At 49.0% G+C, this 12,293-nt stretch overlaps 1 protein-coding gene across 1 annotated transcript; it reads left to right on the forward strand.

Moving 5' to 3' along the window:
* The first annotated feature begins 9,385 nt into the window (after positions 1–9,385).
* Positions 9,386–10,222, forward strand: LOC113306144. The gene has a single exon (XM_026555118.1). It carries the CDS (start codon positions 9,386–9,388, stop codon positions 10,220–10,222), a length of 837 nt encoding a protein of 278 aa, XP_026410903.1.
* Positions 10,223–12,293: the final 2,071 nt, after the last annotated feature.

The raw sequence follows: 12,293 nt of genomic DNA on the forward strand, positions 1-12,293 counted from the left end.
CGGGCTAAAGAACGCCGGTGCCACGTATCAGTGCGCCATGACATCCATATTTCACGATCTACTACATCATACGATAGAGGTATATGTGGATGACATCGTAGTTAAGACTTCAGAGACTGAGAGCCACGAATCTCACCTAAAGAGGGTCTTCAAAAGATGTAGGAAATACCAACTCAAGATGAACCCGCTCAAGTGCGCCTTTGGGGTTACATCCAGAAAATTATTGGGATTCATTGTAACCGATGAAGGGATTCGGGTGGATCCAAGTAAGGTCGAGGCGATCATGACCATGACACCGCCGACTAATGCCAAAGATCTCCAGGCGTTTATAGGGCGGACATCGTATTGTTTGAGGGTGAAAACGGTTTCTGCTGATTTCGGTAATTTCGTGTGTGTGGGTGAGAAACGAGTCTAAACCCTAAACAATGTACTGCACGGGAGTACTTTAGATTCGAGAGATCAATCTGTATAAATCCGGCCTAAACCAAGAAATGGTCGTTCCAGACTTGCTTCGGTCACAAAGTGAAGAAGAAGGGTTGGTTTTGGGGAGGGAAGCGAAGAGAGTGTTGAGACCAGAATAGTTGATTCTGGAAGAGTAGCTGTTCGACGACTTGTATCAGAAAGTGAAAGCTAACAGATGGGAAAGCTAACAGATGATTTCTGAGTGTTGTATGTTCCTGACCAAAACTTGTTGTTTGGTGAAAATAGGTGAGACCTATTTATACAAGTCGCAACGAAACGTACCCTGGTCTCGTAAGAATTGGAAACGGTTTGAGTAAATGGAAGGAAACTGTAATGGGTAATTCCTGGAATTGATATTCCATAATGAAGGAAACGTTTCACCATTATTCCTTGTATTTACTAACCGCCTCATTCTTATGACACTTTCTAGCGACGGGCGTAATGTACACCGCACACTGTAAACCACCAAACCAATACCCTAATGAGCATCCCCCAGTTTGTGACATGTGTTGATATCTCGAGTGTTTTCGTGGAAAAAATGTAGCATGTTGCTGCTGTTTGGAAAGTTGAGCTTGGGAGACTTGCCGGCTCGGTGGTGACCCTCGACGGTCGAGATTTGCATCTCGAGAGGAAGGGTAGCCGTTGATTATTGCAACCCTTCGTTTGGTAGCCAGCGGTATGAAATCATGGCCGGCATGGCTTTGACATGGTTAGGCGTGGCCAAGATAGGATTTTGGCATAGTTTAGGCGCGGCTAAGAACTAGGGTTTTGGCATAGTTTGGGCGCGGCCAAAGGTTGCCACGCGTTAGCTGGTGACCTTGGACGGCTAAGATCTGCATCTTAGATGGAAGGGTGGTTGTTGATTGTTGCAACCCTTCATTTTGGCAGCCAATGACGTGAAGGAAAGGCTGGCATGGTTTTGGCAGGGCGGTGCGGCTGGCATGATTGGCATGACTTGGCGCGGAGATGTGGATGTCACGGAATGTCATTGGCACATGTGGCATGGTTGGCATGCCTTGGCGCGGAGATGCGGCTGGCACGGCATGCCATTAGCACATGTGGCATGGTTAGCATGCCTTGGCGCGGATATGTGGCACGACATGCCATTGGCACATGCGGCATGGTTGGCAAGCCTTGGCGCGGAGATGTGGTTGGCACGGCATGCCATTGGCACGGCATGCCATTGGCACATGTGTCATAGTTAGCATGCCTTGGCGCGGAGATGTGGCACGACATGTCATCGGCACATGCGACATGGTTGGCAAGCCTTAGCGCGGAGATGTGGCACGGCATGCCATTGACACATGCGGCATGGTTGGCATGCCTTGGAGCGGAGATGTAACTGACACGACATGCCATTGGCACATGAGGCATGGTTGGCATGCTTTAGCGCGGAGATGTGGCACGGCATGCCATTGGCACATTGGCACATGCGACATGGTTGGCATGCCTTGGCGCGGAGATGCGGCTGGAACGGCATGCCATTGGCACATGCGATGCGGCTGGCATGGTTGGCATGCCTTGGGTGACGAACTTGGACGGTTGAGATCTGCATCTAAGATGGAAGGGTAGCCACTGATTGTTGCAACCCTCTGTTTTGGCAGCCAGCAGCATGTGGTAGGGCCGGCATGGCTTTGGCATAGTTTAAGCGCGGCCAAAATTAGGGTTTAGTACAAACCATGATGTTTGGCCTTGGGCCGGAAGTTGCCATGCGTTAGGTGGAAAACTTGGACGGTTGAGATCTGCATCTCAGATGTAAGGGTAGTCGTTGATTATTACAACCCTTCGTTTTGGCAGCCAGCGTCGTCCATGGCTTTGGCATGTGTTAGGCGCGGCCAAAATTAGGATTTAGTACGAACCGTGATGTTTGGCCTTGGGCCGGAAGTTTCCATGTGTTAGGTGGCAAACTTGGACGGTTGAGATATGCATCTCAGATGGAAGGGTAGCCGTTGATTATTGCAACCCTTCGTTTTGGCAGCCAGCGTCGTGCATGGCTTTGGCATGTGTTAGGCGCGGCCAAAATTAGGGTTTGCATGAACCGTGATGTTTGGCTTTGGGACACAAGTTTCCATACGTTAGATGGAGAACTTGTGTGGCTGAGATTTGCATCTCAGAAGGAAGGGCAGACGTTGATTATTGCAACCCTTTATTTTGGCAGCCAGCGTCGTGTATGGCATGTTGGGACGGATGGCATGGTCGGCATGCCTCGGCGCGGAGGTGCGGCTGGAACGACATTCCATTGGCACATGTGACACGGTTGGCATGCCTTGGCGTGGAAAGGTTGCACGGCATGCCATTTGCACATGTGGTGCGGCTGGCATGGTTGGCATGCCTTAGCGCGGAGATGTGGCTGGCACGGCATGCCTTGGCGCAGAGACGTGGCTGGCATGGTTTTCCATTGGCACGGTGGTGTGGCTGGCATGGTTGGCATGCCTTGGCGCGAAGACGTGGCTGGCATGGTTTGTCATTGGCACGGTGGTGCGGCTGGCATGGTTGGTATTCCTTGGCGCGGAGACGTGGATGGCATGGTTTTCCATTGGCACGGTGGTGCGGCAGGCATGGTTGGCATGCCTCGGCGCGGAGACGTGGCTGGCATGGTTTTCCATTGGCACGGTGGTGCGTCTGGCATGGTCGGCATGCCTTGACACGGTGGCGTGAGAATTAGGGTTTGGTATGTACGAAGATGATGTCGGTCAATACTAAGGGTTCTGCCGTGGAACATGACACATGTATAAAAAAAAGGTACCCTGGTAATTCTTACGTAGGATGTTGATTGATTCAATAAATGCGCTAGTGGTATTAGTGACGTCATGTCAGATGTAAGGTCTTACGATTTTAACCATAAGCTAAAAACCACCATCAACATTAAGTCCCCTGCTTAGCTCGGAACAGGAGCATTGTTCCGAGGTAAGCATAAGATGGTGACAGGCAAGGACAAAAACGAAACGAAAGTCATGAAAGATGGTCAGGAAGATTCGTCTAACCTTTTTCGAGAAATAAGGAGAATCCGTGATCCTTGCATTTGGTGGCTTTGCGTACATTCTGCTCGTGGCACTGCAGGTTAGGTCGCGGAGTGGTAGAGACGATTGCTGGCCGGGATGATGACTGTTGGCATCGGTTTGGAAGGGAGTCATTAGCATTGGTAGGCTAGGAATGGAGCCGTCAGCATTGGTCTGCTTGGAATGGAGTCGTCAGCATTGGTTAGCTTGGAATGGAGCCGTCAGCATTAGTCGGCTTGGAATGGGGCCGCTTGCGTTGCGCGGCTTGGAGTGGAGCTATCTTACGTTCCTCGAAAGTATGACGACTGGCTTCAGTTCCGTGGAAGGATGACGACCGGCTTCAGTTCCGTGGAATGATGAAAACTTTGTCTAAATAAGGGTTTGGCATGCCGAAACCCTAATTAGCGCCCTTTACTAGAATCGCTGTAGAATTCTCGTACGGACTCGGATTTTGACGGTCCGCCAATCCATTCTAAACGGAAAAGAATTTCCTATCTCCTTACGCGGGAATATTTAGGTTTTGAACTCGTTCGGAAGGTGAAAACAGCTCGACAGTAAAATTCAGGAAGAATTCGGGAGGAATTTTATGTGCCCGAGGTGGCATAGTCGCGCCCAGTCACCTATTCCCGCTCATGGAGCAAGAAGGAATCTTCATTCTGTTCAAACTCTAGAAACTCCGTCCGCATGAAAAGAGGTATCGACCCTCTTCTGTTGCTCGTCTGGATATGTGCTTTCGTCTGCAGTGTCTTTCCAGTGGATTCCAAAATTTACCAAAACTCCACTGCATTCTTGGGATGGATGGATGAAATATATGCTCGGAAACGATCATGCCAGGGCTAATCTTGGAGATTTTTGTTGCGTTGTCGGTCCATCCTTGACTTTAGGTTGTTCAGTGTCTGGACCTTCTGACCACGATGATTGATATGTTGTGGATGATTGTATGGTAGAAATCTTCCGAAGAAACAAGATGAAATAGATGAGTTGGGAGACATTTTATTGTCGATGTGCTGCTATCAAGTCTTCAAGGACTTTGTTCCAAGAGACATCCTTCGAACCAGCTTCTGAATCTTGAACTATCGTATGGCACGGGATGCGGTGATCAGTCCCCAGTTATATTTCTGTTAGATCTGATGGCATGGCCGAATACGTGAATGTATCTTTGTGTCGTGCTTTTGGAGTTTTCGATGCAAATGTACGGCTTCATGTTGAGAAATTCCCGCGGCTCGTAAAACTTCGGCAGTGATGATGTTGAAATCAAAAATAACCAGGTTGAGGGGAGTGAAAGCGTCTCATGCTGGTAGTCCCCATGTGTAGCCTACTTTTATCGCATCGCCTTGAATCCATGTCCACAGGATTTGATACAAGCTTATTGTACTCTTCTAGATGTGACGCTGGGATGCACATGGACGAAATATTCTGGATAGCGAAAATGCAGGAATGAAAGAGTTATGTTGTTTATCGTGGCTCCCTATGTTTCTTCAAGAAAATATTTCAGCCGCATCTCTGGAGTTATCTCATGAGTCTTTGATGGTCGTCGGGATGGACTGCGATGAGCAGTCCCCAGTCGCATTTTTCTTTAGTTTCTGAAGTTGTTTTCCTCTGAGCAGGCTTGGGATCCGCCGCGGCCTCGTAAAGTGTTGAAAGCGTCTTCTAGACAGAGAGGTGATGATATTCTTGCGTTACACCCTTGAAGAGTATATGACCTTGTTGTGGTTATGGTCTTTTGGTTGACTGTGTCTTCTGAGCTTTGACAGTGAAAGGATTCCGTGTAGATCCTCAGTCCCCAAGTATGGCTTACATGTTTCCATCTTGTATGGTCAGTGGGTTGACCATGATAAAGACATCACCATCGTGCGTTCGTACTGGTGATTTTTTTACTTCTTCGACGTGAAACTAAAATATGGAGGAGTACGGGTTACCTTTGTAGTTATTGTTGCTGCGGTGAAGCTCTGGATGGTATCAAAAAATGAGCGGCAACAGTTCTTGGTAGCAGATGTAATCATAAGAGACTACATTGTTGTGGGAACAAAGTAGGTTGGCTAGAATTGTATGGGCATCCATGGAATTAAAAGGATTGGCTGGATGCGTAAGCGAGCAAACTGTCCATGGTCACGAGTTTTGGCGGGATGGATCAAAAGGTGGCCATGACTATGAAGATTGGCTGGCTGCGATCATGATCCTTGACATGGGGAGTGTGGTGACACTACCCTTTGCAGGAAGGAGTGGTGTTAAAGCGGCTTCGGCTCTTGGAGAGGACGTTGAAACTTAAGGAGACAAATGTTGTTTCGGATCCTGGAGCAGCTTATGGAGATATCGCTGAAGCGGAGCGGCTGCTGGAGCGAACGTTGAAGCGGAGCCGTTGCTGAAGCGAACGTTAAAGCGGAGACGCTGCTGGAGAACGTTGAAGCGGAGCCACTTCTGGAGAGAACGTCGAAACGGCGCATTGAAACTCTCAGAGCCTTGACGGTTACAATGTTGAAGCCGGAGACTGCATCACTCAACGTTCTGTCAAACTAGACATCCTTCAAGTGAACAGTGGTTAGGAGTCCCCAGTTCCATCTATCGATCGTGCTTTCCAAGATAGGTTTGGGTTTGGGAACGGCTTCCCTGGATGAAAACAGATACTTTCCTGATGTAGTGCGTTTGAGGGACGCAAATATGTCTTGACGCTACGCCTTGGATAAATATAGAATCTCACATAACTGTTTCATCATAGACTGCACGATTTTGTGGGAGAGGTCCCCAGAAATCATGCATCTCCTGACGGGAAGAGGGTCTTTGTGAATTCAAGAGGGTTGCTGATTTCCTTTGCCTCGATTTTGGAGAAGTCGTTCCTGATCTTTACGTGTGATAAAATTGGATTGTTGATTCCCTTCTACTAGGCGTTCAAGAGCAACGCGAGCCCCTTCATCTATAAACGCACGTCCTGCTGAAATGCCTGCGCCGGATGTTAAAAGTATTCCTTGTCAGCCCCCTCTTGGGTTGACGTGACTCTTATGGTGGCCGCTCCGTCAGTGTCTTGAGGAAATAGGTATCTCTTTCCGAGTTATAAACACGTCTGTCTGAGCCTTACGAGAACCTTTTGTCTTTCCATGCGTTAGGTGGCAAACTTGGACGGTTGAGATCTGCATCTCAGATGGAAGGCTAGCCGTTGATTATTGCAACCCTTCGTTTTGGCAGCCAGCGTCGTGCATGGCTTTGGCATGTGTTACGCGCGGCCAAAATTAGGGTTTGCATGAACCGTGATGCTTGGCTTTGGGACACAAGTTTCCATACGTTAGGTGGAGAACTTGTGTGGCTGAGATTTGCATCTCAGAAGGAAGGGCAGTCGTTGATTATTGCAACCCTTCATTTTGGAAGCCAGCGTCGTGCATGACATGTTGGGACGGCTGGCATGCCTCGGCGCGGAGGTGCGGATGGCACGGCATGCCATTGGCACATGTGGCACGGTTGGCATGCCTTGGCGTGGAAAGGTTGCACGGCATGCCATTGGCACATGTGGTGCAGCTGGCATGGTTAGCATGCCTTGGCGCGTAGATGTGGCTGGCACGACATGCCATTGGCACATGTGGTGCAGCTGGCATGGTTGGCATGCCTTGGCGCGGAGACGTGGTTGGCATGGTTTGCCATTGGCACGGTGGTGCGGCTGGCATGGTTTGCATGCCTTGGCGCGGAGACGTGGCTGGCATGGTTTGCCATTGGCACGGTGGTGCGGCTAGCATGGTTGGCATGCCTTTGCGCGGAGACGTGGCTGGCATGGTTTTCCATTGGCACGATGGTGTGTCTGGCATGGTTGGCATGCCTTGGCGCGGAAACGTGGCTGGCATGGTTTGCCATTGGCACGGTGGTGCAGCTGGCATGATTGGCATTCCTTGGCGTAGAGACGTGGCTGGCATGGTTTGACATTGGCACGGTGGTGCGGCTGGCATGGTTGGCATCTCTTGGCGCGGAGACGTGGCTGGCATGGTTTGCCATTGGCACGGTGGTGCGGCTGGCATGGTCGGCATGCCTTGGAACGGAGACGTGGCTGGCATGGTTTTTTATTGGCACAGTGGCGTGAGAATTAGGGTTTGGTATGTACGAAGATGATGTGAGTCAATACTAAGGGTTCTGCCGTGGAACATGACACATGTATAAAAAAAAGGTATCATGGTAATTCTTACGTAGGCATGTTGATTGATTCAATAAATGCTCTAGTGGTCGTAGTGACTTCATGTCAGATGTAAGTTTTTATGATTTTAACCCTAAGATAAAAACCACCATCAACACGTACATACGACGCTTCGTCCCTGGGTTGGCTCGGCGTTCTTGACCCTACTAAGGAAATGAATCGTCTTCAAATGGGAAGAAGCTCAACCGGTCGTGTTTGAAAAATTAAAGCAGTGCCTCGTCAGCCCCCAAGTTCTCTAACCACCAATAAAGGGAGTGCCTCTTTACTTATACACGGCGTTCACAAGCTCAGCCATAGGGGCAGTCCTGGCACAAGACATGAGAGGAAATGAATTATCACCTATCTACTACGTGAGTCGGGTTTTAAGAGACGCGGAGCTGAGGTACCTATGAGTAGAACAAGAATTCCTAGCACTCATCTACGCAACTCAAAAATTAAGTCCATACCTCCTGATACATAAGACGATCTTTGTAGCCGCGGAAAACTCCATAGCCTACCTCGCCTCTAAGACCGTCTTGACTGGGAGGACGGCCCGATGGCTGTTACAGCTATCAGAATTCGAACTCGACTATCAGCGACCTAAAAGAGTACGAGGGCAAGCCATCGCTGATTTAATGGCTATGTTTCTGGGATAAGGGGATGACAAGATTCATGACCGGGTGCCGGGAGAGGTAGCTGTCGTTGATATTAACAAGCCTTGGACCATGTTTTTCGATGGATCGTCATATGATATTGTCGGAGGAGTGGGAGTAGTGTTCGAAGCACCACAAGGAGAATTGCTCTCATATTCATTCAAGTTGGACTTTCCTTGCAGTAATAATGTAGCCGAATATGAAGCTTTGATCCTAGGGCTCAGAATGGCAAAGGAGCTTGGCTTGGGAGGCGTCGAAATAAAAGGTGACTCAAGGTTGGTAACTAATCAATTCAACGGGGATTTCTACGTCAAGGAGCCACATTTAGCTCTGTATCGAGCAGAGGCTCAAAACCTGATAAGACAGACAGGATCGACCTAGATCATACATGCAGAGGAAAGAATAAACACGCAGATGCCCTGGAAACGCTAGCTAGCAAGATGCAATTGAATGATAAGGAAGAGGGTACGGTAACGGTTAAGAGGAAGGAGTTTCCCAGCACCTGGAAAGAAGATATGTCCTTCGAGGAGGCAGGCGATTGGAGGCGGACTTACATCGACGATCTGACCAAAACGGAAGAGGATCGTGTAATACCTACTCGAACTCTGAAACAATTCGTACTGATCCAAGGATCTCTTTACTACCGAGCAACAGGGGGAACCCTCGCCAGGTGCATAAATAAGAGAGAAGCGAAAAAAATACCCCAAGAGATGCACGCAACGACAGGTGGGAAAACTGCAGCATTCCACCTATACAGAAAGCTTCAGAGGAGAGGGGTCTACTGGCCTAGTATGTCAGCGCAAGCAGCGGCCCTCCAAGACAGTTGCTCCGATTGCCAAGCCCCGCCACAACCCGCCGAAGTCTCTACAACCGACGGGGTAGATTGGAGACAACCATACATGGATTTCATCCAAAATGGAAAATTACCCAGTGATAGGCAGGCGGCCCTAAAAATCCAAAAGAAAATGGCGCATTTTCATGCATGAGGGGATTCTCTACTGCAGAACCTATAGTAACGCTATGTTAAGGTGCTTATCGGATGAGGAGGTCGCTGAAGTAATGACTCGGTCCCATAATGCAGAACATCAAGGAATGCAGAAGTTGTTTCTATAACTCTATGAATGCGGGTTCTACTGGCCCACTATGGAAAGCGATACCGCAAAACATGTGAGAAAATGCTTCAACTTCCAAACACACGGAGACCTAATCAGAACACCCCACACCCTACTGCACAGCGTGGTAACACCATGGTCGTTCCACAGTTGGGCTTTAGACATTATAGGACAGATCAACCCGATGTCCTCGAAGCGCCACAAGTACATAATAACCGCCACCGAGTACACCACGAAATGGGTCGAAGAGATACCTCTCAAAGACTATGCCGGGAAACTATTGCAGCATTTATCAGAGAATATATTATTTGCAGATTTGGCGCGCCCATGATTATCAGGGCGGATAATGCAAAATCGTTCGTAAACAAGGACGTAATAGATTTGCTACGCCAATATAATGTGAGGTTTCATACGTCAACCCCTTACTATCCTCAAAGGAACGGGAAAGCCGAGGCGAGCAATAAGACGCTCATCTGGATCTTGAGAAGGATAGTGGATGACCACAACAGAGAGTGGCACGAGCAGCTCCCGCTCACGGTGTGGGCATACAGAATCTCTAAACGGAGTTCCGTGGGGGCGTCGTCATATTCTCTGGTCTATGGGGAGGACGCAATTTTACCGGCGGAGATTGCAATTCCATCTGCGAGAGTAGCAATAGCTAGTCATACGACACCAGACGAAGTAAGCCACTTTGCCCATTTAGATACAATAGAAGAGAGGAGAGACCGGGCTGAACGGTTCGCTAAGCCATACAGGAAGCGCACAACGAACTATTATAATCAGAACGTAAAGGAAAGGAGATTCGAGGTAGACGATTTGGTCCTTAAGATCGCTCCTCACGTGTAAAGAAATGTTAGTGCATGGAAATTCCCCGCGAAATGGGAAGGACCCTTCAGAGTAAGGAAGGTATAAGAAAGCGGGAATTACAAGCTCAGATGAATGAATGGCACAAAAATCAAGTCACCCATCAACGGTAAATGGCTAAAGAAGTTTTATGCATAAACAGATCAATGTAAAACTCTTGTTTCAAATAAAAGCCGATTTTTATATATGATTCGTAACGAATAACAAAGATCGCGGGAACGCCAATGGAACCCGATCGACTGACAAAAGGCCGCGGGAATGCCAATGGCGCCCGATCGGCTGACAAATTTACTAAAGGTTGCAGGAATTCTAATGGTGCCTGATCGACTAACAAAAGGTTGCGGAAATGCCAATGGCGCCTGATCGACTGAAAAAAGGCCGCGGGAATGCCTATGGCGCCAGATCGGCTGACAAATTTACTAAAGGTTGCAGGAATGCCAATGGCGCCTGATTGACTGACAAAAGGTTGCAGGAACGCCAATGGCACCTGATCGACTGACAAAAGGCCGTGGGAATGCCAATGGCGCCCGATCGGCTGACAAATTTACTAAAGGTTGCAGGAATGCCAATGGCACCTGATCGACTGACAAAAGGTTGCGGGAATGCCAATGGCGCCCGATCGACTGACAAAAGGCCGCGGGAATGCCAATGGCGCCCGATCGGCTGACAAATTTACTAAAGGTTGCAGGAATGGCAATGGCGCCTGATTAACTGACAAAAGGTTGGGGGAATGCCAATGGCGCTCGATCGATTGACAAAAGGCCGCGGGAATGCCAATGGCGCCCGATCGGCTGACAAATTTACTAAAGGTTGCAGGAACGTCAATGGCGCCTGATCGACTAACAAAAGGTTGCGGGAACGCCAATGGCACCCGATCGACTGACAAAAGGCCGCGGGAATGCCAATGGCGCCCGATCGGCTGACAAATTTACTAAAGGTTGCAGAAATGCCAATGGCGCCTGATCAACTGACAAAAGGTTGCGAGAATGCCAATGACTCCCGATCGACTGACAAAAGGCCGCGAGAATGCCAATGGCGCCCGATCGGCTGACAAATTTACTAAGAATTGCAGGAATGTCAATAGCGCCCGATTTACTAACAAATTTATTAAAGGATGCGGGAACGCCAATGGTACCCGATCAGGTACGCAAACTTACTAAAAGACACAGGAATGTAAAGGGGGTAGGCGCGTTTAACATACATCCCGTCCTCCCAGTTCTCTGTTACGAAAAACAAGGGGGGGGGGGTAGGCGCGTCTAACATACATCCCGTCCTCCCAGTTCTGTTGAGAAAAACAAGGGGGGACTAGGCGCGTCTAACATACACCCCCCCACAACCCCCATTGAGAACGACGAAGGGGTAGTCGTGTTCCACACACATCCCCCCCCCCCCATCCCAGTTCTCAGTCAAGAAAAAACAAGGGGGGGGGGGGAGTAGGCGCATCTAACATACATCCCGCCCCACAACCCCCATTGATAAAGACGAAGGGAGAGTAGCCGAGTTCCACACACATCTCGCCCCCAGTTCCCTCTTGAGAAAAACAAGGTAGGGGAGTAGGCGCGTTTAACATACATCTCGTCCTCCCAGTTCTCTGTCAAGAAAAAACAAGGGGGGGGGGGGGGGGGGAGTAAGCGCATCTAACATACATCCCTCCCTCCCAATTCCCTGTTGAGAAAAAACAAATGGTGGAGTAGGCACACTCCACACACATCCCGTCCTCCCAGTTCTCTGTTGAGAAAAACATGGGGGGATTAGGCGCGTCTAACATGCATATCCCTCCCCTACCCCCGCTAAAAAAACGAAAGGGGGGAAGGGGAAAGGGTCAATACACTTTATCATAAGTTCCTACCAAGCAACTCTGTTAAAATGAGGGACGGAATAACCATATCCTTAATTAAACCCTCACAAAAAGAGGGAGAGAAGGGAGGCAGGCGGAATGAAATACACTACATAAAATATATACCCGAGTACAAAGGAAAGCTATTTTTTTTAAAACCAACGGCAACAAGTCGTCTGTCACTCATTCATCATCTGATAGTAACACGCGACAATG

This window comes from Papaver somniferum, chromosome 8 (assembly GCF_003573695.1).
Source record: "Papaver somniferum cultivar HN1 chromosome 8, ASM357369v1, whole genome shotgun sequence".
Classification (NCBI taxonomy): Eukaryota; Viridiplantae; Streptophyta; class Magnoliopsida; order Ranunculales; family Papaveraceae; genus Papaver; species Papaver somniferum.